Here is a 28,000-nt window from a genome sequence, read left to right on the forward strand (position 1 = left end):
CGGGTGAACAGTCAAGAAGATTTAAACTTTATTTTTCTTAATTTTTTTTTATATGCCACAGTTAATATTTATCGGAGCTTATTTAGGTACGCTGAGAAATAAAATAAGTTCCAGTTATAATTATTCAATTTCAAAACGATTTTCTTTCTCAGGAATGAAGTACATATTACACTTGTTTTTCCAATTGTCCCGTGTTTATAAAGATAATGAAGATTCACATGTTAAGAAAACGTAGTTCCTGAAACTAAAATGCAAACTGGTAAAATTAGATCAGTGATCTCCGATTCCAGAACTTAAAGGATCTGGATCAATCATCTTTTGGACTAATAACTTACGGATCAAAATTTTAAAATAAACTCAATAGAAATAAATCAGAACTTCGTTATTGAAATTGTTTTGTTTAAGTCTAAAGATGATCTCATTATTTTGAAAGCTGGTCTTTCACTATTAACTAGCAACGATAAAAAAATTGATTTTCATCTATGTGAATGCTAAACCCCTTAAATCTCCATTAATTTTTTTGCATTAAAACTAAAACATACCTGGACAAAATAATACGATAATTGTGGTAAGCCATTAGCACTTGTAAGTTCACAAAACAGTAACTAATACGTTTTACATTAATCACTTTCGGAATCCAAAACAACACTAAAATTCTTCCCGCGCCCAGGTGAACTTTTCGCGCCTTGGTACATTGAGAAAGGCGATCAGTACACCAGTGTTACCAAGTCATAGCGTGAATTAATAAAACTTAATTAAGTTCAAAGATATAATATTTCAAACCATTTCTACTCGGCTTAATTACTCGCCTGTGATTATTATAGAAATATTATAATATATATTATTTTATTATTACTATTATCATCTTGTTTTCTTTTATTCTTGAGTTAATATAACAGCTTAACCTTTCTTTTGAGGATATCGTTTTATCAGTAACATTTTTTTCCCTTTTCGAGATCATCTCTTCTCTGACGAAAAAACTTCAGTAATCCTGAAATTTTCTTAACAAGATATGTGCCTTGAAATAATATATTAATAATAAAAAGATAAATTCGTTAGTTTATATGCACGCCTCTTAAGTGTTCTCACTTATATGAAGAAGCATTATTAAAACATATATAAAGGTACATATACTGTGAAGTTTTGTTAATTTTAATTTTTAATTGTTTTCATAAAATAACTAAGCGTTTTTAATAGTTGATGAAAAACTAACTGAGCTCCTGTTTATATTATTCATATCATTTTAGATAGTAAATTGAAAAAAAAAACTTCTACCCTTCTTATAAGGAAAGTACATTCGTATTAAGTAATGGTATTTCATATAAGAATTTACAATCTATAGATTTTTGTTCAACATACATATAACGCTGTTTCTTTATTTTTGTTTGAGGTATTCCATGGATTTTTACCGTAGACTGAAGTTAATTTGTAACAAATCTAATCGTTTTAGGAAAGTCTATAGGACGACCTCAGTAAAGAAATTAACCACAGTCTATTCTACTATCTTTGGAATACGTCCAATTCTAAATAAAATCATAACTACTTTTTTGTCTGATGAGCTACTTATAATTTTTGGGCTAAGGGAGAGGTAAAGGTTATCTACATGTAACCAACCTATTAAAACCATAGTGGTGGGTCAATTTTTCATTTCGTTGGACCGCTACGAAATAAAAGTCAATCTCTTAGGGTGGATTCGCGAACCGCTGCAGTCAAGGGTATTCGCATTAACTCCCTGGGACACAAATTTCCTTAACTACACCTCTGGACATATAAGAATGACAAATCGCTGCACTTCATTGTTGTTTTTTTTAATAAATCCATAACACATAAAAAATTACTTAATTCCCTTTTCAAATATTTTCGCTTTTTAATTGGTCTTAGAAAATCCAATTCAAAGGTCAGTGAAAAAAAACAATAAGAAAAAATAAAAAGTCACATTCAAATTTTCTGGAAAAATGCAGATTTTCATTCTTAATCCATTAATGTCAATACTCAATTAAAAAAAAAAAAGGAACCTGATTTTTTTTTCTTCTTCAAAGAATAAATGTTACAACGTTTTAAAACTTGGAAATCATTTGTGCAGTATGGTAAATTTGAAAACAATTATTTTTTCAAGGGTATATTTGATAAGTATTGTTAAATTAGTATGGAATAAAATATTAATAAGAGAAGAGTTGACATCGATTCTTCCCCCCCCCCCTCATGGCGGGTGTCACTGATAACAGTGCTCCCTGTTATCGTATTGAAATTACAGTCCGAATGCGACGACCTCAGCCTGACGCAAGGGTTTATTATTATCTCCTCCAGTCTGCCTCGAAGCGCCTTTCGGTTCGGGCGTTATAGTTAATTCGCCGGTAGATTTAATCATGTCCGAATTGCCTAATACAAAACCTACGGATGAGGGTGGTGAAAATCAAATCGTAGCGAAACCAACCGGTGCCCAAACCAGCATATTGCATTTGATGTATACTTTCGGTAAACATTTAAGTAAAGTTGCTATTGTTTATCTTTTCGGCTACTTCAATATCAGCCCTGCATGGCTTTTGGGCCCGTTAGTGTTGTCAGTTTTGAGAGAAGAATGGAAGAAAGAAAAAGAATTGAAGAGAAATATTGCCAAAGCTGCTGCATTATCAAATGAAAAAGATGTGATTCTGGCTAGAGTTGATGATCTTCCAGCCTGGGTAAACAGTAATATTATGTTAATATTTGTCATGTGAAAGAGTTATTGATTATGGAATTCTTTACAAGAGATCAATATTTGTTAGTTTACTTTCAATATGCATGTCAAACAAATCTTCATTAGTGTTCAAACTACCTTTTGTTATCGTTACCTAATGATTGGTTTTATTTATCTATTCAGGTGTTTTTCCCTGATATCGAAAGAGCAGAATGGGTCAATCGGGTAAGTAACAATAACTCATCTTAATGATCAAAGTTAAGTTTGTCTTTAATCTTAATTGAATTTTTATATTCTGTTATTTTATAAATCTATTCCTATTATATTTTTCTTTGCAGATTCTTAACCAAGTATGGCCTAATGTGAATCATTATGCTAAAGACATTATCAAAGATAAAATTGAACCAGCAGTTCAAGAAAGTCTACTTATGTACAACATGAAAGGATTTTCTTTTCAGAAAATGCGCCTTGGATCCATTGTATGTTTTTAAAATTTTATAACATATGTTTAGATTAGTGAATTACCGTAACTTAATTAAAGTAGTCATAGTTTGACTGTCAAAAGACTGTGAACGATCATTTTATTTTTACACTGATTTTATTAATTTATTTATTGATTTTTATATTGTTTTTAATGTTTGATTTCAGCCTCCCAGAGTTGGTGGTGTTAAAGTATATGACAAGAATATTGCCAGAGATGAAATTATTATGGATTTAGATATATTGTAAGTTTTTTAAATACATTTTTCCAATTTTTTAATTGTAATATCATGTATAATTATTTATTTAAACCTTTTAGCTATGCTGGAGATTGTGATATTTCTTTTACATTGAGTGGGCTTTCTGGTGGTATCAAGGATTTCCAGGTTAGCATCTACTGGAGAATTTATTACTGTATATATCCATATTAAATCATTTTCTAATTTTGTTTTGATTATAGATCCATGGGATGATCAGAATTGTCATGAAACCATTGATTAAAACTATGCCTCTTATTGGAGGTTTACAGATTTATTTCTTAAACAATCCAACGATGGACTTCAATCTTGTTGGCGTAGCCGATCTGTTGGATATGCCAGGCCTAAGGTTTTTATTATATAAAAACTAATTTTCTTAATAGAGAAATGTAATACTTAATGACACCTAATATTGTCCACAGTGATATGCTACGAAGAATTATAGTTGAGCAAGTATCAGCAATCATGGTTCTACCTAATAAACTATCTATTGTGTTGAGTGATGATGTTTCTACTCACAACCTTAAATTTCCTGAGCCACAGGTAATGCCTTATTTTTTTAGTACAGCTTAGTTACACTTGATTATAAATCCATTTATTTAAATTATTATTTTTTATTTAAATAAATAATTTAATTTTTATCCATTTTTGTCTCAACAAATTTTATTTTTCTTACAAGTCCAACGTTTCGGCCAAACCAGCCATCCTCAGGGACAATCTTAATACAATTTTGGAACTAAATGATTTAAACACTCAACAATGCATTGTTGTGATAAAGTTTTAACAAATAGTGACTGTGATAAATTAATTTTAATTTTTGTTTTTAATGTAAAAATTGACTAATTGGAAATTGTTGTTTTGACCTGGGCAGAATAGCCTGCATAAAGTTGGGTGTTAAAATCATTTAGTTCTAAAATTGTATTAAGATTGTCCCTGAGGATGGCCGGATTGGTCGAAACATTGGACTTATAAGAAAAATAAAATGTGTAGAGACAAAAATGGATAAAAATTAAATTATTTATTTAAACAAAATTAATCAGTCTGAAGAAAATGTTTAAGATTATAAATATTATTTTTTATTTAGATTTATAAATTTTAAATCAATCTCTATCTCAAGTACTGTTTGATCAATTATATATTCTTTTTTTTTTTTAGTTTCCTTGCGGTGACACTCTAAAATATTGTTTCTAAATTTATAAATTGTTGTTTATGAGTGCCACTTGTTTCTTAACAAGGCTGGGATTAAAATAAAAATATTTTTTTTGTTTAGTGTTTAAATTATTTGGTCATAATGCTTTTGGTTTCTGAAATTCTGCAACTGTATTGTTTATTTTTTTAATCATAATCTCTATTTCCATGGTTTCTCTTCATTTTAAAACTTTGTTTATTTAATTCGAAGTTAAATCGTCTCATTGTTAATTCCATGATTAGTAAAAATGGTTACTGTGCAAGAGATAAAATACAATTGTTTTAAGGATTAAGTCATATGTTAATTATTTCACTCTTTTGACATAAATAAGTTGATAACAGTTTCAACAGTAATAAGTGTCACTACAAAGATAATGGCATTTTTGGCTCCTAGTTTTATTTAGTGCTGAAGATTAAAACAAAATTTTCCTTTTCTTAAATCTTCAAATGCTTTTAAAATAAAAAAAAAATAAAAAAATTGCTTGCTCTTTTTTTTGTCCTCTTTATCTAGATGTCTTTTATTTCATGTTCCCTCTTTCCTGCAGTTATTACAGAAATAGTATGTTTGTATTCTATAAATTATTCATCCATTATTCCTGTAGGGTGTTCTGAGGGTTCACTTGATTGAAGCTAAAGAGTTAATGAAGAAAGATATCAGCATGCTTGGTAAAGGAAAGTCAGATCCGTATGCGATTATTACTCTTGGTGCGGAATCTTACAGGACAAAAACAATTGACAATACTGTCGATCCTAAGTGGGACTTCTGGTGTGAGGTATGTTATTTGCTTTATTTTTATTTTTTGACCTAACGTTCTTTTTTAGTTTTTATTTTACAATTTAGGTTCAACTGATGATAGAAAGATGAGTTTCATTCACTTTAATTTGTTATTAATTTTTTTAATAATTCTAGTTTTATTTTTTTAAATGATGTAGAAGTATATCTAGTTGATTTTATTATTGCATTTATATTGTTTCTGACTGTTAAATTTTAAATTGAAGTTTATAATATTTATATGAGGTATTTATAGAGTCTTTAATAAAGAAAAGTAATTAATGCATATTCAAAGAGGTAAAATGTATTTTTTTTTTTTATTGAACAGATTAATATATACCTCTCTTAAATTTTCAATTTTTTTTCTCTTTTTACGTTATCACTTAATTTTAATTGACCCAAGAAATTTTGTAACCTATTTAATCAGTTTTGGACGATGATAGTTTTGTAAATTTGTATTTTCCTATACTAGACTAAACAGAATCTGCTGTTTTGTGAGTAATATCTCTGACTTTGAGTGAGGGTATAAACCTGGAATAGGTTTTGTATTGATTGAGTAGCTATTTAAGTAAAAAATTAGTTGTTGACCATAAAAATCTTTAATTAAGTTTTAATGAATTATATATGGCTAAATATAGTGTACTTTTTATACACTGACTACGTTAAGATGGCAGTGGATAGAAATAACTTAATTTCTAAAGATTATTATGGCACTTACATGTTTTATCTTTTTAACAATTTATCACTCCATTGAAAAATAAAATGATTAGAGATCATATTTTCATGATCATATGTTCATTGGTTTTACTTTATCTACTTCATTTTTCTTATTAAACAGTTATATATTTGAATAAAACAATAACTACTTTTATTGCTTTTCACATGATCCAAATATGTTTAATCTTATTCATTTCACAAAACAAATTTGACTTTATCATTGACTCTTATAATTTGTTTTAAAATCTATTTTGGTATATCTAATTATATTATTTAATATTTAAATTCTCTTTAGTCTTCTTTTACAGTATTATTGGGAACTATAGATCTATTTGTGAATCTCTGTACTTTATTGTATTTTTTTATATTTGGTATGTCATAAGGTTAATGCTTAGTTACTGATAATTATTTTTGAAATTATTTATTGCCTTGAATTAGTTGATCATGTAGTTTCGTAAAATTTAGGATTACTTATTCAAAATGTATGCATCAATGTATGTATATTGCATGATCTGTGATGTCCTCTCATCTTTCTCTCCCTTCGTACAAAAATTACAATAATAAATTAGTGCAAATTTAAGAGTATTTTCACAAACACTTGATATGAATTCATCCTACAGTTCACTCAATATAATTCTCTATTAGATAGGCTTACAAAATTTACACTGTAGTTTGAGAAATGTTAATAGGTCTTAATTTCACTAACTACACATTCTTATTATTTATTATATCAAAGTATTTATTATTCGTTGGTATTTCTTGAATTGAGAAATTTAGCCGACACCCACTTTTGACAAATTTTTCATTTATTCAGTCGATGCTGCCTTGGCAAGTAATATGATTCACTCTCCTTGTAGTAACTAATTTGAAGATATGGCTTATTATGTTTCTTGGGTATAAAATTAAGAAAAACTATCACTTTTATTCCTATTGGCACTGATAGTTTTATTAATTTGGCATTATTGTTTTATGTTTTTTTTAAAAAAATCATTGAATGGTGTTTACTAATATTTTATTTGTTGGTTGTAATCCACAGAATGTTATTCTACGATCACTCTAGGTGTTAATAAACTCATAAATCATTATAACATTGTTTTATTTATTTTGTTGACATTTTGGCGTGCAAAGCAAAAACAAGAAAATATAAGATAGATGTAGATAAATTTAAATGATACTGAGTCTTATTAAGGGAAAATAGGTTCATAGAATAACATAGTGGAAAAATTAAAATAGATTCGATTATAAATATTCAGCTATTTAAATTAAGAACATCACAAATTGTGGAGTTGATTATATGTGGACCAGGTTAAGTTATCTTCCAAGGTTTTTTTACTGCGTACTTGATTGTAATATTGTTTCAAAATAATATTTTACCCAAATATTTACACAGCAGTACAACAATCAAAAATTCTATAAAACTTAAATAATTGAAAGTATTTTTCATATTAATAGAATTAAAATTGAAGAGAGTAAATAAAAGTGATAAAAGTATTTTTATTTTAATTACCTATAAATGATCTAAAATCAGTTTATGACAACTGAGCTCAAACTATTTTAAACCATCCTAGGAAATCAATTCCTCTCGTGGAAACCACAAAAGTTTAAACAGAAGTATCATCATTCCTCAGTTGTCAGTAAGAAATGAGTGTTTTAAGTCCAATCAGCAATTTTTTTTTCGATTTCTTCTAAAAGTTTTCAAAGGTAACAGGAAAGTAATTGACTCAAAATCAAAGAGCGTACGAATGGAAATAAAATATAAATAAATAATATATACACTTTATTTAAAAAATGCTAAATGTTGTCTCATAATAAGGCCATCCACCAATTCATTCCCAATGACTTTCAAAAAAAGTTAGAAAAATAAATAAAACTAAATTATATTTATGTTTTATTAACACCTAGATCAATCCATATATAACTTTATTTGGATTCGCTTAGCACATTCAACATTACTAATATATTTTTATATGGATTTTATTAGTTATTTTTTTCCCTTTTCATCACAAATCATTATGCTATCATTTCCCACAAATTTTATAGTAGTAGTTATTGATTTTCTTATATTTATTAATAAAATATTAGAATATTTCATTTATTTGTAGCTATTTTTTTGTGATCTTTGACTAATTTATTATATAATAAAAGCTATAATTATAGACCATCTACCCTTTTGAAAGTAAAGTCCTTATTAATCATTGTCCTGCTTGTATCACATGTCATGTTTACATGATTTTTTATCAATGAGCTAGTGATTGCATTAATTTTATTACATTATTTGTTGTTAATCATTTAAATTTTTAGGAAATATTTGCTTTTAACATATTTTGTTTGCCTTGCTAGATTGGGTATTTAAGTATTTGTTATTCTACTAACCGGCATCAATTATTCAGCTTCAAAATAGAATATCATTTTCTTTATTATATAAATAATTAGTTTTTCACAATGATTATTTTTTAATATTTTATTGTTTTTTAAATATAGGTTACACATAAACTCAATCTTGTTTTTGTGCTGTATTTTTAAAGAAATAATTTCCTAAGTTAACTTCACCTTGAGGTTTGACTTATTTTGTATATGAGTTTTTTTTTTTTATTTACTGCTTTCTTTTCACTCGATTTATTCATTCATTTTTGCTGAATTCATTTATCCATGCTGTCTAAGGAGGTATCTAAAAGCTATTACTTCTAAGTAAGTTAGTAAGCGCAGATCTAGTTGTTGGTCAGTTACACCCTTTCTGTATTAAAACATTCTTGTGATGTATTAATACCTTGTTGAAATTAATATGATTTCTAAACATCAGTATATGTAAGCTGTATAAACATATTAGAATACCACAAAAAACAGAAGAAGGAAATATTATTTTAATATATATCTATATACATTAGATTAGAAAAAAAAATCCTTTTTTGGGGGGGGGTTCCTCAAAAAAAAAATGGACATGGCACAAATAAATAAGTTTAATTTATTTGTGTATTTTTGCTGACCACACTCCTGACTATCTTCTCACAAAAATGGTCATTAATTATTGATATTAGACCAGTGAGGAATCCTGTCCTAGGGAAGGTTTTACTTTATTTCTCTTATTCTCTCTTCTCATTCTCTTTCAACTTACTATTTATTTATTTAAATTTTGATGCATTATTTATTTATAACCATCTTTTATAATTGTTAAAATTATTACAGCTTTAGTCATAAATTTTGTAATGATACAATTTGGAAATGGATATGGGGTAGGAGCTATTCACTGTCTGCAAATTGTTAGTTTTCTATTGATATAATTTAGAAATGAACCTGAGGCAGGGGCTGTAACGTACCACTATACCTGGCTGTTTACCTTACTTGCTGAGGGAGTTAAGGCATCACTTTGGCGTTCTTGCAACTTCAGGGGTTTCCTGTTGAGAATTCCCCTCCTCTCCTCCTCCAGTATGTTATAAATGACCAGGGGTAATAAAAAAAAAAAAAAAGTAAATAAAAGTATTCACGATTCTATGACAGCATGGGTTTTATTAAATAAATATTATAATATTGACCCGGCTATGTTGTTATTTTTTTTATATATATATTAAATTTGATGATATTCTTTGCTAAAGTTGTGGCTATGTTGTTCACATCTTGACAGAAATATTTATATCTTCTGTTTGGCACTTCTGAATAAATATCTAAATATTCTGTGGACCACGACCCTATGGAGTGTTGTGGAGCCATGTGATCTAGGTGAAAAAATATTTTTGCCAAATTTTATTTTAAAATCTCAAGATCATCAAGAGAGAACGGATAAGTATAAAAATACAGACAACTCTGTCCTTTACACTTCTTTCAACTTAAAAGAGATCGTTTTTGGTTTTTAATCTGTCGAAAAGTGATTGATAGATATAAAGATTATTTTTCTATGAAAAACTTGTTTTCAAAGTTGTGGCGCATAGATCACTTGGCCCCGCTAGGGCCAATGTAGGTTACTTTTTTTTCTTTTGAATTCATGAAAAATATTTTGTGACTTTTTTTTAATATATTAACTTTTTAGGGATATTTAATTTTTTATCCTCTATTCAGTGCACAAAAACAGGTTTGAGTACAGTACTACATACCTATCTACATTATATTATTATCTAGAACAATGTTATTGATTTTCTAGCTTTAATATTCTGTTGTATCGTCTGTTCTCCTTCACATTGTTACTTGTCTACCCTTTGCTTGAATATCACATATCCTTAATAGCCTATTATCTCTCAATAGCATTACATTCATATTACAGTATTTTACACATTTTGTCCAATTATAGGATAGGAAGGTTATTGATAATTATAGGATAGAAAAGTTATTGATAATTATAGGATAGGAAAGTTATTGATAATATTTTTAGTTTCATAAAAATATAATTCCTTCTTGAAATAATTGTTTGTGCTAATTTTCTGTTGATACTGTTTGAATTTCATGCCCAGCTGTGCAATTATTAATTCATGATGAGACCCAAAAAAATACCATCTGTAATGATCTACAGATACTGTATTATATGAACAGATTTAAATGAAAGTTGTGTAAGTTGATAAATAACAATACATATTATTGTTATATTATTATTATTTCACTACCCTTAACTGGTTAGTTTAGGATAAATGTGATGGAGAGAATTATTATTTTTTTTTTTTTAGGATGTGTTGGAAATAATGTAGTGGAGTTGCATAATTACCAAAAACTAACAATTTATAGTTGTTTTTTTTGTTTTTTTTTATATTAAATAGGATTCTTAATCTAGTGGTGTAGATTGAGAATTACTCCAGATCTGATTCTTAACAAGGGACATATAAAATTTAAACATTTGTTTTACTGCCTGTCGTACTTTACTAAATGATTACAATATAATCCATCAAATAAAATTATCATAAAAATTACTTAAATCTTATGCTTTCTAATATAGTTTCTTTTTTTATATAAATTTATTTAGTATTATTAACTAAGAAAATTATTGAGACCAAATACTGAGAAAATTGGAAGCAATTATTGTTAGAAAATCCCTGAAGAACTGTCTTTTTCGTATTCTATTGTTTTAGGATTAGTTGGTAGTGATAATGAATAAAATTGATTGGTAATTATTGTTTTGAAACCTATTTATACTTTTGATTTATGCTTATTTAATTGCTAACATTTATTTCTTATTTGGTTGGTTCTTTGAAAATTTATTTATTTTGTTTATTACTTTTTACTTATGACCATAAAAAAATGTTAGTGTTTCTATGGTTATTGAATTTTTGTTTCTATAATACTTCATCTAGGCAATTTAATTGGACTTAATTTCTACTATAACTGTCCAGTGTATACAGAAGGTTTTTTAAAAACTTGAATTAAAACGTTTAAACATTTCCCCAAAATTCTTGTCTGGTACAATCACATGCCACAATTTACTAACTAATATAAATTTGTCAGTGGTGCTAACATGTTTTACATAGCTGTATGTTCTTTTATTTCTTATTTATATTTTATATATCTGGATAATTGATGCCAAGTATTTGTATTTTAAATGTATTTTATGTATGGGCTGTTTTTCAAACAAATGTTCAAATCTTGCACCATTGAGCAAAACTTATGCAACACAATGAATGAATGTAACAGATTTGAGAGCTTGGAAAAAATATTACATTTTTAACTTAATTAATTTTACAAATGAAATTGGCATGACTTAGTAATTTATGAATGATGTGATAATTTAGTAATAATTAAAATATTTAGTAATCTTTTGTTCTTGAATCTTTAGTAAAAAAGTAATTTTTTTTTTCTGAAACTTAAGTGCAGTTTTAATTTAATATGTCTGAAAATTATAGTTTTTAAATATATCACATTAAACATTGGGGGAGTTTAGTTAATGTTTATTTCTTTGGATATTTTTGAGCTGTAATTCTAAATTTGAATAAAGATTTTAAGTTAAAAGAAAAAATGTTTTCAAAAATGGGACTGTTAGTCATTTTTGTTTTAATGAATATTGTAACAAACTTTAGTCAATAATGTTTTTTTTTTTATTCTCTATTTTATAATTTTACTCTTCAAATGAAAGCATAGTTGTCTTAAATCTTATATTATTTAGGGTGGAACATAAGTCTTTAGCAATATTTAAGGAAGTTAAAGTAGGGCACAAAAAAAAAAATCTTTACAGACAATGTTCCAATCTTCTATATAAAAAAAATTGTTATATATATTTTTGCTAGTGTCAGGTTTTTTGTTGAATAGAAAGGAATTACTAAAAAACTGTTTAAGTTGCGTAATTCTCCTTTGTGTTATAATAAAGTAGACAAAATCTTGTTCCTGTCAGCAGCACGTCTTCTCCATCTCCTTGCTTCCAACTGGCCCAGATCTACATCCTCATCATCAAGCCATCTCATATGTGGAAGACCTTGTGTTTGTCTTCCTCCTGGTAATTAATACAGGAGCATCCTTTACATATGGCCTGCCCATCGGATTCTTGCCTTCTTGAAAAACACACCGTATCAGGTTGACCATATATTCACTCCTGATTTTGCCTGGATTGCCATTGTCCTGATTCTCTTTTTGGTTCATAAATCATTTGAAGGATGGTCTTTTCCCACACCTTAAAATTCTTTTTGTTTCCTTGAGTCACGATCCATGTATCACTGCCATATGTTGCTAAAGACCTGATAATTGTCTAGTATATTACAAGCTTGGTTTTCTAGGAGAGATCTTAAAAATGTATTACCTTTGGAGTGCATGTAAACACCTTCGGCCATCTTGTTATTATTTAATCTTTGATGTTATTTTTCGATATAATAAAGGCCTGCTTCAATGCAAGAGTTCTTTTCCCTTTCACTTCTGGAAGATCTAAAATATTTTGTCGTGTCCGTTTTTATAAAAAGAACAAGTTAAATCACAGCATCCTGTAATTCTTGGAAAGCTCCGTATAATGATATGAGTGATGGGTGATGTCATCCACAAAGGTCATATAAAACGTTGTGTTATTTAGTTATTTTAACAGAGAAAAATTCTACTTGTTCTTAATGAATTTTTTTCTAGTTTGCAATGCTGCTAATTAAAATTACCTAACTTAAATAGTTATTACTTCCAATTCAACAAAAAATCACAAAATTTTCTCATTTTATGCAGAGAATCAGGTCATTGCCTGTTTTGATTTATTTTTTGAGATCTTTAACCTCCTTATAAATTCTTTAAGACGTATGGGACATTTTATAACTCTTCAAAATAATAAGTGATTATTTTTTTTTGTTCTGATCATAATTTTATTGGCCTTATACTGGCTTATCTTCAAGTGTACATTTAAATTAATTTTTGACAACTATTTTTTTTTCAAGCTCTATTTCTTATCTAAAAGATGGATTGAATACTATTTAAAACATCAATATTTAGTGATTTATTTATTTTTTTTTATTTTTTATTCGCGAAATTTTATTTAGTTCCCGATTGATGCTATCTCTGGCCAAATTTTGAACCTCAGACTAATGGATGAAGACGATCTTTCGAAAAAGGACTCTAACTTAGGGAAGTAAGTGATACTCCGTTACTGTTTCTAGAAACCATTTCATCAAAGATTTAAAAAAAAAAAAAAAAAGATATATATTATTAAAGATTCATCTAAAAAATGTAAAGTTGGTTTCTTAAATTTGAATATTTGTGAAAGAACCAAAATAGATAAAATCTAGTTTAAAATATTCATCACATATCATTGTATGTGCTCTCTATGTAATTTTACTTATTAATGCTTTAAATTTCTTAGAATCACACTTTGTCAAAGCTTTGCATGTCCTTAATTTTTCTTCTTATTCTTCTTTACTAAAATTTGTTCAATTTGAATGTTTTGAAAATGCTTGGATAACTTTTATGTTTTGCATGATGCTTGTTCTTTGTTAATTTAATTAGATTTAAATTTACACATACATTGTTGACTTAGGCAAGTACGTCGTTTTAAATCTCAAAGTTTGATTAAGGAATTAGTTTATTCTGTGTTGGTTTTTCATTTATAAATGTCTGTATTATTAAACATTTTTTCAATGCAGTATAAGTTTTTCAGGTTTAATGTGCATATGACTGAATTTCATATATTTCATTTAATTTTGTCAATACAATCGAATTATATCTAATTACAATTTGCATGAAATAAATATAATTAAAATTTTATCGAGTTTCATCTTTTTTCTTTTATCTTCTGTTTCTCTTATAACCATATTTAACCAATAGTTAAATAATTTTAGGCTATAATAACTTCAAGGCGAAATGAGGAAGTATCAATGACTGTTTGGGACTGGGACCCATTTGTTCCAGGGCAAAGTCATGATTTTTTAGGAAGGTAGTTTTGAGAATTTACTGAAGATTTTAGTTTTTTTTTTTTTCTTTTTCTTTCTACTCAAACTGTGTGAGAATTTGTATAAAACGCTTATTTTAAATAGCTGATAAGAATCAGTTTTTTATGTTTTATTTTTGTTTTTGTTTTTTAATGCCTATTAGGATTTTAGAATTTTAATTGTCCTCATAAAAGCATTACTAATAAAGAAACGCCTTGAAGTAACATGGAACATATGAATTTTCACACTGCATGTTCAGAATTGATGCAAATGTTTTCTTGTTTGTTACGTCTTATGTCTCTTGTCTTATTTTTTATTTCTTTTTGCCTCGCCATTTTATTTTTTATCTTGTTATTTCTTCACCTAAAAAAAAGTTTGATTATAGTTTTTGTTGGATTCTACCAAAGGTGAACTAGTGAGAACTCTCATTTTTGACAAAGATAAAACTGGAAAAGATGAACCTCTTGGAAGGTATTTTGATGAATTGTTTCAATAATTTAAGTTAAATATTGGGCTCATCTTTTGTTACAGTAAAAAATTATTGAATTATTTTAAATTAAATTATTATTAAGTTTCCTTTTGGTTTTAAAGGTTTCTTCTAACTTCAAATTAATTTGCATGTTAATTGCTTTTGGGCCTTTAATTTATTTATTTGCAATGTTTTATTACTTTTCTTTTTGCTGTTAAATTAATTTAATGTTTAAAATTTTATTTTAAATTAACATATACTCCTTTTTAATTAATATTCAATTAAAAAAATAATTATTATTATTGGAAGTAAATTATTGAAGTAGATTTATTTCTTTAAAAATCTTTAATTTCTAATTTTATCTATTTTTGTAAATAGGGCCACAGTTGAAGTGTTTGGGGTCAGCGAAAAAGGTCAAACTGATTCTGTAAGTATTTCTAATTATTAGTATTGTGTAGTAAAATCTTTCCATAATCATAGACATTAGCATTATTTATATTGACATAAGTACATATAATCTATTTGTTAATGTAGTATTTAAATGTAGGAAGTTGATCCAGTTGGTATCAAAAAAATTTGCACAAAACAGCAGAAACAATTATTATTAGTCAAGGTTTCGTTGCACATTTTCCACAATTAAGGGTACCCACCTGGGTGGAACTCAGAGGGCTCCATGGGTTGACTCAAAGCTACAGTCACAGAATAAATAATGATCTCACTGCCAGATTTGAACCCAGATTCTTGGAGTTAGTACAGTGCTTTGCTGTTGAGCCACCCTGTTCCCATTTATCTTTTATAAATTTATATTATTTTAGTTTATATATATCTTCCTATAGTATTATCATACTTTGCAATGCTTGTATCTTGTTTACATTTAGCCCTGAAGAAGCCCTCCAAAGTGTGGCAAAACTTTAGTGACTTAATAAATAATATTTTCTGCTATTTTGTGAACCTTTTTGACCACCATGCGGACAATTTTCATTCAATTAATTACATGTGATCAACTAATATTTTCCAAAATGTAGTTTTTAGTGTACAAAATATTATCAGTTTCAGAAATACAGAATTCTATATAATTTTCAATATAATTGCCACCTCAGTAAGTGCATTTTGAAGATCCTTTAACAGCTATTGTACGAAGACTTATGCTCATGTCATTTCAGTTCCCTGCTATGTTCTAGAGAAAGTGTGAAGGTTGATCGCTTTCCAGCAAAATGCCCTCACTGCTTCCAATTCCATACGTCTCATTATATATTTGAATATTTCCAGTTTTATATTTTTTACTGCATGTTTCACAGGTTTTTTATTGTATCTTACATTCCATATTATTATATGGCATATTCTAGAGTATTTTACTGCTTAAAAACTAGTAGACCTTGAATATAACTTCGGAATCAGTTGGTTCTTGGTTATTTCTTTTATATATTCGTATCATATTTTTTTTAATATCCAAGCATCAGTTTCTAATGTTTCATATAATCTCTTTCAAATTTTGAAAATTTCCGGAAATGACATTTTTTTTTGGATTCATTCGATTTGAAGATTGTAATTTCTACATTAAGTATTGTAATGATAAAACTATGCAAGAGAAAAAATCAAAAATTTTCATCTCTTTTCCTTAGTATCCACATAGCGCTAAAAGTTATCTTTTTTATTAATTTTTCATTTTACTATCGTAAATTATTTTCTTACTAAGTATGTTGTGTGATAATGTGGTCCGAGTTGGCTTGAAATCGTCTAACCAAACCCCCTTTCAATCTCAAAACATAGTTGCCATGATTTTACCACTTTTTTGTCTTTTGCACCTTCCTGACAGTCTCCCTACAGTCCAGGTTTGACACCCTGAGAAAATATTTGGCCTGAAGGCAATTCATCTTTCATGAGGATAAATAAGGTTCAACACTTTCTCAAAGACAAAGGAAACTGGTGTAGCATGAGTATACAAAATATGCTTCGGCCTGTTCAAAAATCTGTTGGTTGAAATTATGATTATGTGGGAAAATAAACAAATGTTTAACCTTTAAAATTTTAAAGGTTAGACATTTGTTTATTTTGTATATTTATTGTATATATAATAATAATCTTTATTTATTCTGGGATTGATCCCTTTAGAATACATTATTATATATAAACAATCCAAAAGCAAAAAACAATTATATTAGACAGCCAGGCTGCTTTAATGGCAATGATGGTCCTATACTATAAAGTCAGAGCTAGTCTGGAATTGCCTGGAAAGACTATAGAAATTAGCCAGGAGCAATAAACTAACCTTGATGTGGACCCCAGGACATTGCAGGAAACGAGATTGCAGACGACCTAGCATGGAAGGGATCAGAAATGATACTAATTAGTCCTGAGCTATATTTCAACATATCTGGAAGTGCCATCAAGAAGGTAGTTGAATCCTGGAAACTTAAAGAGAAGGTAACATTCTGGACATAAAAACCTGGCATGAAGCAGCCCAAGCTCTTTATTTAAATGTCAAAGGAAAAGGCAAAATTTTACCTTAACCTTAAGAAGATGAAGCTGGTAGAGGATTCCACCTGTCGTCTATGTATGCAAGAAGAAGAAAAGGCACAGCATATTCTGTGTGAATGTGAAGCTCTTGCCTTCCGAAGATTGGAGTATTTGGGATAGGATTGACAGGAAATTGTAGACATTTGTAGAACATACCCAAAAGATCTAATGAGCTTTGTAAGAAGCATAGGATTCATATGGGATATCTAGTGGAAAAGAGGGGTAACTCACAAAATATCCAACTAAGTTGAGGTGAGGAAGGGATTCCCGACCCTGAGTGTATTAATACTAATAATCATTATGTATTATACAAAATAAACAGAATTGTGTATTTAAAAAAAATTATGAGACCTTTTGGGATTATTCTCTCAGAAGTGTTACTTCAAAGTCCTTTCAATAATAGTACCATATTACCAATAGATACTGGATAAGAGAGTCTTCCAGTTAAAAGAATGGCATATGAGAGACAATTTACTGCATGGCAATTGTGAACCACTTATCATATTATAAATAAGAGGTGAAATAAATATATATTTCTAACTTATGTGTTTTTAAGTTAATGTGAAATAAATGTTAGAAGTTACATTTAAACCAAACAAAAAATTTACGTGATAGCTTCATGTCTTTTGTGCTAGTTCAGTAATATTTTGAGGATGTTCTTGTATAAAATTTATTATATGCCTGTTCCATCAGGTTTTGACTATCATCAAACTGGCAGGCACAAGTTTAGTGTGATTTTACTATTCCAAAACCTGTATTTTATATGTTCCTACCCGTTTCCTTAAAGTCAAAACTTGTGTCGAAACAAGTCTTATGTTTGATTTAATGAAAAGCAAATTAAAAAAAAAAAAAAAAATAGTTTGACTAATTTTTTATTTTCATCGTGTTTTTTAGTGGATAACATTAGAAGAAGCCAAAACAGGTATGGTTCATATACGAATGTCTTGGCTGGAATTCTCTGATAAGATTGAAGATTTGAAAGCAGTAAGTTGTTTTTCGTTTGTTTCTTAGTTTCTTCATTTGTTTGGAACGTTTTATAGTTATCTCAACTTTCTTGACAGGCTATTGCTGAGACACAAATGCTTCGGGTGACAACGATGAGTACTGCTGTTTTAATGGTTTATGTTGATTCAGCATCACATTTACCTGTGAGTATTTTAGAAACTTTAAAAATTAATAAACAATAATAAACTTATACCTCCACAGTCCATGAAGGGTCTTGGGTTCAGTACTTGGGAAGGAATCGTACTAACTATTGTTGTTACTTTAGTAAAATATACAATAAAAAAAAGTAAAAAGGTTCGTTTCTACAAAAAAAAAAAAAAAGAGAGAGAAGCAACAAATCGACCCGCCTGTTCAAGAAATAATCATAACTCAGACCAACCAATAGCTGAAATTTTGTTTTTTTATTCAGTGAGCCCTAAAATTTATAGACCCATTGAAAATGTGATCCAATTACAATACTTATTACCTACCTAATACCTAGGTGGTAAGAAAAGTGAAGTTTAAGTAAAGAAAACTTTTTTGTGTTAAAAATTTAACATAATTTGTATACTTTTATTTATTTTTAAATAAATACTATAATTATAATAATAATCACTATTTTCAGAGATCTGGAGGAAAGAGTGGAAATGCTCCTCCTGATCCCGTGTTTCACATTAGTGTGGGAAAAGTTACGAAACAGTCTCAGATTATTTATAGAACGGAACATCCTGTTTTCGAAAAAGAATTTACCTTTCTTGTCAACAATCCAGAAACTGATACGATGCACATCAAAGTAAATATAGTGCTGTTTTATGATATAGTTTTTAGATAATTACTAAAATGTTAAGTTTTAATTTGTACTTTTTGTAGTTTACAGACACGAAAACTCAAACTGAAATTGGAAAACTTTCTTATAACTTGAGTAACCTCCTCGATAAACCAGGTCTCGAGCTTCAGCACCAGCCTCTTCTGCTCAAAAGCTCTGTTCCTGATTCTAAAGTTCAACTTTCTTTGAGGCTGAGGGTAATTGTGTTTCTTAGTAAATTTGAAGTTTTAGTGAACGCTTTCTATTTTTTCTTACACTCCAATCTGCTGGCTTTTGGCTTGGACACAGTTGAGATAATATTCAGAAGAGCTCATTCTATCAATAATGGATTTACTGTTGATAAAATAAAAAGTATTCTAGGAAATGAAGAAGAGACACCTACATATTATATTTTTCCGGGACTAGATGAATGATCTTTTTGTTTCAGATTGAAAGTTTCCTTGCATTTTCCTTGAGATCAGTGGTTCCCAACTCAGAGAAGTTTGGGGACCACAAGTCAGATATTCAATTTTTATTTTATTCATACATTTTTTCATACTCTTACCTCTTAAAACCTTTTAGCTAGCTGAATTAGCTATTACATATAAGGGAAAATTATCTTTACTCTTTTTCAGAAATAAGTTCTTTAATAAATTTGAGCTTATGGACAGACAAACAGTTAATTATATGTTGTATAAATTAAAGACCAAGAAGAGCACTAAAGTATTAGGTAAATTATTCGGACTAAAAAAGAAGGATGAGTTAACTCAAGAATTTAGAAGGCTACAAAACGCCAAATTTAGAGTACTGCAACCAATAAATATTATTCAGGTTAATGCATTACAGCAAATAAAATGGGCATGTAGGGCTTAGTAATGAACAGATCCTTAAAATGTTAGGAAAAACGTAACTGACACATAAACATCTGAGGGAAAGCATATATGGGAGGTATATGTCAAGAGTGATCTGGTAGATTTGGGTTTGGATGAGCCAACATTGGACAGCAAACTTAGAGAATGATTGGTAGCATCAGCATCGAACCTTCAGTTTCACCAAGCCTTATATTTATTATTTATCTTATAATTTATTATTATAAATTAAAGATGAAGATGTTATAACTCTTAAAGAAAGATGATTTTATAAATATATAAAATTATCATAATTTTTTGGGATTAAAAATTTTCAAGAAATCAGTACTGTTCTACTCCTTTTTAATGTCTTACTATTCATTTGAAATTCTAACCAATATTAATTTTTTTTAAGGTTTTAAAACATCCTGAAGGTCCAATTAAAGATGAAGTTTCTTTATATAAAGGAGAAATCAATCCTTCGCCACAGCTGTCCAGAGATGCTAGCTTAAAAAAACAGGATTCTGTATCTGCGTTGAAAAAACAGGATTCTGTGTCCACATTAAAAAAACAGGATTCTGTATCCACAATCTCCACAAAGTCTGGTAATAATTTAACGCTTGATTACAGGCACATGTAAAATATTGTGATTATGTTTAAATGGTATACCCATTCTTTGCTAATAGCAAAAATATTTAATAATAATTTTTTATTTATTAATATAACTCTGAATTGAAATAGAAAATATATAGTTTATGATGTTGATTTTTTATTCTTTTATCTTGTATTAAAATACTTACCTTAGTTTCAAAAAGGGGGAAAAAAGTTTTAGATCATCTAACCTAGTGTTGTAATAGCTTTTAAAATATTTTTATTAAATTGCTGAACATTTGTTTATTATTATTTTTTTAAGAAAGTATTTATTCAATAATTCTAACTGAGAATGTTATTGATTTTTTGTTCCAGAGGAGAATTTACCTGACAATTTTAGATCTGAAGAATCTCAATTGATGACGAATCCATCTTCTGAATTGGAAACTATTCATCGCCGCCAGCCCAGTACAACTTCGTTAGTTGCTATTTACATAATTTATCTATCTCATCTTCATAATTCTGTGAAAGTATTATCACTCTTACAAAATTAATATTAACTATGGTTTTATAATTAGATTATTCATCATGAAAGAATAATTACTATTGTATGGATAATTAAATGGAATAAATATGAATAGTTAAATAGAATACTTACCTGTCATGAAAATCAGGTTAAATAGAAAAAGTTGGAAATTTTGAATACATTAAATAAAGCTGAAAAGTTCATAAATTTCTTTAAAATTCTATGATTTTTCAGATTATTCGAAAAGTAACTCCTCCTTTTTTATCCCTCTCCTTCCATTTTGGTTCACTATTTTAATCATCATCTAAGTCTATATGTTAAATACATTTGATAAGTCTATAACCATCATAACTTTTCATTGAAATATTGAATCTTGTTTGAAATAAAACTTTATAGGACACCAGTTTTTGGTATAATTATTAATTCTAATAAAAGAGCTTAATAAACCTGGAAGTATAATAAAATATATTTTTATATTCCTTTACAGTTCTGTTGGAGAAAATTATCTTGGAAAAATTCAGTTGACCCTTCGTTTTAGTGTGGCAAGACAAAGACTGATTATTCTTGTACATAAAATAGCGTGAGTGTATTTTTAAATCCTTAAATAATTTATGAAAATTAGGCAATCTAAGAAAATAGTATATAATACAATAATCCAAATAAGAATTATGTTATGTTGAAAATTAAAATTTATGTGACATAACTATTATTACTTTAATTTGAAAAAATATTTGTATTTGTTTGTTTGTTTTTAGAAATTTGCCACTCAAGGATCCAAGCAACATTCCCGATCCATATGTTAAGTTGTACTTGTTACCAGAAAGATCTAAAGATTCTAAACGGAAAACAGAGGTAACTTGATTTTTGTTATTAATTTATTTCATATTTAATTATCATTGCAACAAAATCATAATTTGTTTTATCTATAAACTTTTGTTTTATATATATAGATGGTTAGGGTGGCTGTCAAAAGAGAATAAAAATAGCAAACAACTATTTTTGTTCCCTTTTGACCGCAACCCTGTCCATCTTCATTATTTGAAATTATACGGTCAATTATTTATATATATATTATTGTAATCATTCATTAATGCTCCTCCCTTTAACAAAAACTTAAATTTCATGTGATACAATTTTATTTTTCATATGGACTTTATTTATTTCTTATTTGATAGAATAGTATTAATAGACTTAATTTATTTATTACTTTAATAATTACCTTTCAGTCTGGTACTACTAATTTGTGAGATGAAGTTTTTTCATTTGTCCAAGTGCAGAATTTCCCAAAAAAGGCTAGTGGGTGTAGTATCCACCTCTAATATAAAGAAAGGGTTCTAATTTCAATATTTACATAAATACCGACTTTTTAATCTACTGGAAGAGTTTTACCCTATATTATAAGTATTTATGATTTCCTAATTTGTTTTGTTTCATAATGTTTTTCATTTACCTACATGTGTTTGTATGATATTTATCATAATTTTCTAGAAAAGTATCGTAATTTTCTAGAAGGTAATTGTGCGCATCATATCCTCTAAGTATTAATTGTAAATTTTTTTTTATACACAAGTATAGCCATTCTTAAATGAAAAGTTCGGTTTTCTTAAGTTGTTCTTTAACTTAAAAAATGTTCTTTAATTTAAACATTACATTAATTTTTAATCTCAGATGGGTTTCACCCAAACTTGATGGGATTTTTATTGCGCCCAACTGAGAGTTAATTAGACATTGATCATTATTATTTATTTTGCACAAATTCTGCCCCATGCTGATAGAAAGTAATAAAGAACTTCATAATGAAGCCTGTATATTTTCTTCATTCAGTATATTGAGTATTTTTTAAAAAATTTGTTAATCTTTTCTAGACTGTTAAAGACAACTGTAATCCAGTGTATGACGAAACATTTGAATATGTCATTTCGCAAGGAGAGCTTAGCACAAGGCAATTGGAAGTAACAGTGCTAACACAGAAGACTTGGAAGAGTCCTGTAATGGGACAGGTACTTCTTTTTTAACCATGATTACTATTTATAATATAGTTACAATTGTTATTTAGTTCATAATTCTGTATTTATTTATTATTATTTTTTTTAGGTTATTATAAACTTAGCTGAATTAGATTTAAACACAGCTGTCACCGCTTGGTATGATCTGCAACCAGAAGCTTTAAAAGAAAAGGATCAGTAAATGGAATCTCATTTGCCAAATTATTAACAAATGCACCGTCCTAATTAACAAGCTTATCTAATATTATTTATATTGTACTTACTGTATGGACTTTGTTATTTTTTGTATATTCTATGTTTACTAATAAATTATAATACTGTACTGTTTATGTTTTTTAATGATCCTGATTATAATGAACTTTTGGTTGTCTTTAGTTTATGGAAAACTTTATATTAGTAAATTTGTTAAAGGTTAAATTAATTAATTAATGCAGTTTCCATTCCTGAAATATCAGTTTCTGGCCTCTTAAAATCTATTTAAATGTTTTTAGAATTTTTTCTGTGAACTGTAAATCAGTTATAGCCCCTACTAAAGTCACATAACCTGCTTGTAAAGGCTGCAATTGTTAATAATAATAAGAAATTATTTTATTAAAAACAAGATAACATGTTATCTCTTCAATGTATTTCTTTGTCTCTTCAGCTAGTGACTATGGATTTAAATGTATTAAAATGACATCTTTATTGAGTAAAATAAAATAAAACTTATATTAGCAATTAAATAAATATTTGAGCTCAAAAAGGAATTCAAAATTGATTTTTTATAACCTTAAAAAAATGGTATACTATGAAAATCATTGAATTTAGAATGCACACAAAATATGGATTAAACAGATTTGGTAAGCTTAAAGAGGTAAGTCCTGGATATGAATGCTGACCTGTGGTCGTCCAAAGTAGTTGAGGAAGAAAGACTTCTGCCTCTTAGCACAGTATGTGAAATTGAACCTGGGCAATTGGTAAAGATCCTTATTGCTTCACCAGTGCTCAATGGGCTAGGCTGGGGTGGGGAAAGGGATAAGAGGGGATACTATAAGCTCCTAAATCTCTATGGTAAATTTTGCACGCTTGCCACTTATGACCTAGAATTTTCACTTAGGAAAAATCTTTACCCCATTAATAATAGCTTCAGGTAGACTTCTACTTACTTAATAGATAAAAATAACTTGCGTCAGCAAATTTGGACCTATGAAACTTCATTCTTAAGTACTGATATTCATAAAGAACACTGGTCTTCATGATGGCCGATTTGCAATTCAATAGCTATGACTAAGTTAGGTCCCAATCTGAACTTGGTGAGCTCTTTTAAGATGCACTAGACAAATCAACAAGGTGATGGACCAGTCTGTCAAATGTTTAATCTCGGTTTAAGAAAAATATATATAAAAGAATCCAATATCCAAACTAGTGACAATATATTTAATTAAACAATCCAGCTACTAAATGAATTTTTTTAAATAATAGCTGAAAATTTTGTCCTAATAAGAAGCTTCTACGACATAAGAGAGGTGTTTGTAAAATCAGAGTTAGCAGAAAAGCTAATGGGTCCGCTAGTTAACCAGAAAATACAAATTAATTTTGTAACGAAAGTGACAGAAGCCCAAAAAAGAGATACAGTAATTGGGGAGTATGATTTTGAGTAGGTCGTAAGCTTAGTATACCTCAACACTCAAATCTATTCCCAAAACAATGTTCAAGAAAAAATAAAGCATAGAATCCTCACCAATAAATGCTATTGCAGTCTACACAAATATTTCAAGGGTAAAAGTTTATCTAGAACATAAAACAATGATGTTGAGAACACTTGTATGACTTATCTTAACATAAGCATCAAAATCTTAAGATTTAAGAACTCCTGAGGTCAACCAACAATGTTTTAGAAAGTAAAGTCTATGAATTCACCTCAAGAGGTCTAAATGTGGAGAGAGAGTTAAGTATTTTCTTTAAAGAAGTTGAACATCAAGTTAGGAAGTTTATGTTGGACAGGACAAATCACTGGGATGGACTAAAATCATAACCTTTGAAATATTCTTGAGACAGCAATGAACACAAAATGGAGGAAATGAAGGCTAATTTGTGCTGGATATATGATTTCAATGAGGATGCACGTATCTACTTCTGACTGCAAAGTTGGAAGGTGGTAGCATAAGAGAGAAAAGGATGAGACATTCATAAGAAGAAGTCAAGCGAGTTGTAGTGCCCTTGGATTTTCTTTAAAAAAATCTATTCATGCACAATTTTCATCTTATTTTATTTTTATCAATATAAAAGATAGGCATTTCAATGGAACTGAATAATTTAATGTATTTTTTTTTATTATAGAGTTTTAGTTTTACTCTAAATAATAGATCTGGTTTTAATTTGGATTTTCAATAATCATCCATTTATTGAAATAAAATTACTATATATTAAATGAAAAAAACATAAATTGATTACTTTCACATTCTATGTTAAATTGATTATTTAATAGTGCTCATTCCTAAGAATTACAAGTTCTATTTTTATACAGGTTTTAATATCAATGAAAAATATCTTATTTTATTTTTTCTTAAATAAAATATGTTTATGTTTATATAAAAAAAAGCTTGTTCTGCTTTAGAAATACCTTTTAAGAGCCAATCTAGCATGTTCTCATTAATATTATTATTGGGTTATAATTTTTATTTTGATGTTACCTCAAAAAATGTTTGAAACACTAGTTCAGTAGGTTCAAGTAATCATCATTTCAAGTACTACTACCTCATAATTTGAATTTTTATTTAAACCTCTTACTCACTTTTGTCGCTAGGTGAAAGCTAAAATATTAGCAAATGTTTATTCATATAAGGTATAATGTACACTTTATTGGAAATATTCACCTAATGGGCGACAAAGCCCTTATAATCAGATTATATTATTCAAATATAGAGCATTTAAAAGTTGATAATATTTTTTTCTCGTCTGTAATTAATTCTATAAAATACATTAATATTTCGACCAAGTAAGTTTTATTTACAAAAATAAAGTATACCTATTAATATTTGGCGTATTTTTTTTTTCTGAGACATTACATCCCTCTGAGTCAGAGGGAAATATTTGGAAAAGAGTAATTAATGGCATGACTAAAGATCCTGAAATACATCAGGCAGTCATCACAGAAGGGTAAAGATTCACATTATATTCCTAAGCTATTTATTTGGAATAAATTTACTTTTTCTGAAATTTTTAACTCAATTTTAAAGCTTTAAAATAGTTTTCTTATTTGTTTTAATAAATAAATTATAAAAAACTGAAAACTTTTTTCATGACCCATTTTCTTTTCATTAATTGTCCATCTATTGATAAATTGTACTAAGAAAATTAACTTGAATTGTATAGATCTAAATGCTTAATGGATATAATGACTTTCATTATTGTGAGTCATTAAAACGACAAAAAAACAAAACAAATTCTGTAATACTTTCTATTTCTTCTCATAGTTCATATCAATATTTCTAAAATATCATAAAGAAATTAGGCAAAATATTGGTTCATTTTAAATAAAGTAAAGGTATGAGTCAAGAACAATAGAGGTAATTTGTATTATATGCATCACTATAATTTATGAATTGATACTTCAATTATTTATAATTTCTAATTTCATTAGAAATGTCATAATTTAAATGTCTTAAAGAGTTTTAAGAGAAGAATATTATTGAAAAGGAATATAAAGAGTATTAGGAATATAAAGAGTTGAATTTTAAGTTAAATTATTTTAGTCTTCACCTGAAGAAAGGTCATAACAAAAATACAATGGTTACTCCCACGATTTTTTTTCTTATTAATTCAAGGCCACTCTTTATGAAATTATAATTAGCCTTTACTGTGGAACGAAATAGCAATTTAATTCTTTTCATTATATTTTTAATCATCCAAGGTAATTTATCATATGAAAAAGCAAATACAATTTTTTTTAGAAATAACCAATAATGTAATGGAATCTTGGCATATGCCTACATTCCAATACACCTGAAGGTAACTGGACTCAACTTGTTACTTCTTGATACCATAATGCTGAATAGTTCCTAATCAAAAATAAACTATGATAAAATGATTATATTTGTAACATAATCACAGCAATTTTCTCGGAAAGAGAATTGAACTGATGAACTAAATGAAAATTTTTTTTAGTTTACTATTTTCAGTCATTTTGATTAATCTTTGCAACCAGTAAAATATATATATATACTAAGATTTGGTAGTATTCTCACTTCACTTCATGATAACCCTCGGAACTCGTTCGTTTCATATCAGAAATCAAAATCGGACATCCATTTCGTTTCAAAATGGCAGCCGGGAAGTTCCACAGACCCATATCATTCCTTTACTTTTTTATTTTTATTTTTGTGTTTGAGGTATTCTATAGATTGTATCCTAAACTGAGTTTACTTTATAACAGCTGTAATATCTTTAGGAAACTCTGTAGGACGATCTCAGTAGATAAAGAACCGCTATCTACTAAACTATCTTTGGAATATGTTCAATTTTAAATAAAATCATAACTTTTTTTGTCAGATGTGCCACAATTCAAGCAAACCAGCAATGCCACGGCCATTTATGTTGAAAGAGGAAAAAATATAAAGTGTTTTAGAATCAGCATGCCCTTATACTTAAAAATAATAAAAAATCTCTTATATGCGGCCTATAAATGCCTGTTTCGGATGCACTATGCGCATTAGCTGCTGTGGAATTTCCGATAAATGTGTTTTTCAAAGTGTTTGGCTCTGGTTCTCATGGAAACCTGCTCACTTTTTATTAGTTTTGCAATAATTAGGTAATTGTACATCTCTTTTAACTTTCCAAATGCTCGTTTGGAAGATTATTGTCAACAAAGTTAAACTAAAATAA

General features: G+C 28.1%; 1 protein-coding gene and 1 long non-coding RNA gene across 4 annotated transcripts; one reads left to right on the top strand and one right to left on the bottom strand.

Annotated features, from left to right (window-relative positions):
• Positions 1-2,249: 2,249 nt before the first annotated feature.
• On the top strand, positions 2,250-23,459 carry Esyt2 (extended synaptotagmin-like protein 2). Of its 3 annotated transcripts, none has more exons than XM_014418642.3 (20): positions 2,250-2,681; positions 2,861-2,902; positions 3,016-3,156; positions 3,326-3,402; positions 3,477-3,543; positions 3,618-3,763; positions 3,837-3,957; positions 5,205-5,375; positions 14,302-14,396; positions 15,239-15,287; positions 18,272-18,361; positions 18,439-18,525; positions 18,987-19,154; positions 19,232-19,384; positions 20,430-20,619; positions 20,981-21,083; positions 21,619-21,711; positions 21,887-21,983; positions 22,997-23,131; positions 23,226-23,459. In XM_014418642.3, the coding sequence occupies exons 1-20, from the start codon at positions 2,367-2,369 to the stop codon at positions 23,316-23,318; spliced, it is 2,433 nt and encodes an 810-aa protein (XP_014274128.1). In that variant the 5' UTR covers positions 2,250-2,366; the 3' UTR covers positions 23,319-23,459. The 3 variants fall into 3 exon arrangements, with proteins under 3 accessions (XP_014274128.1, XP_014274131.1, XP_014274129.1); XM_014418645.3 differs by lacking the exon at positions 14,302-14,396 and adding an exon at positions 14,777-14,862 and having other exon boundaries at positions 2,251-2,681; XM_014418643.3 differs by lacking the exon at positions 14,302-14,396 and adding an exon at positions 13,507-13,595 and having other exon boundaries at positions 2,252-2,681.
• On the bottom strand, positions 20,988-27,654 carry LOC136796031 (uncharacterized). Its single transcript, XR_010843729.1, has 3 exons — positions 27,364-27,654; positions 22,351-22,446; positions 20,988-21,127 (listed from the first exon to the last, which is right to left on the bottom strand). It is a non-coding gene; the product is annotated as an uncharacterized lncRNA (long non-coding RNA).
• Positions 27,655-28,000: the final 346 nt, after the last annotated feature.

Source organism: Halyomorpha halys, unplaced genomic scaffold (assembly GCF_000696795.3).
Source record: "Halyomorpha halys isolate HHAL.00 unplaced genomic scaffold, Hhal_1.1 Scaffold205.1, whole genome shotgun sequence".
In the NCBI taxonomy this organism is placed as follows: Eukaryota; Metazoa; Arthropoda; class Insecta; order Hemiptera; family Pentatomidae; genus Halyomorpha; species Halyomorpha halys.

What these genes read in the sequence shown, in the direction of transcription:
- Esyt2 (XM_014418642.3), top strand. Translation starts at nt 2,367, where the DNA reads ATGTCCGAATTGCCTAATACAAAACCTACGGATGAGGGTGGTGAAAAT. An exon ending in CGCCAGCCCAGTACAACTTC is followed by an intron (nt 21,084 to 21,618) that starts GTTAGTTGCTAT and finishes ATTCCTTTACAG; the next exon opens with TTCTGTTGGAGAAAATTATC. An exon ending in ATTCTTGTACATAAAATAGC is followed by an intron (nt 21,712 to 21,886) that starts GTGAGTGTATTT and finishes GTTTGTTTTTAG; the next exon opens with AAATTTGCCACTCAAGGATC.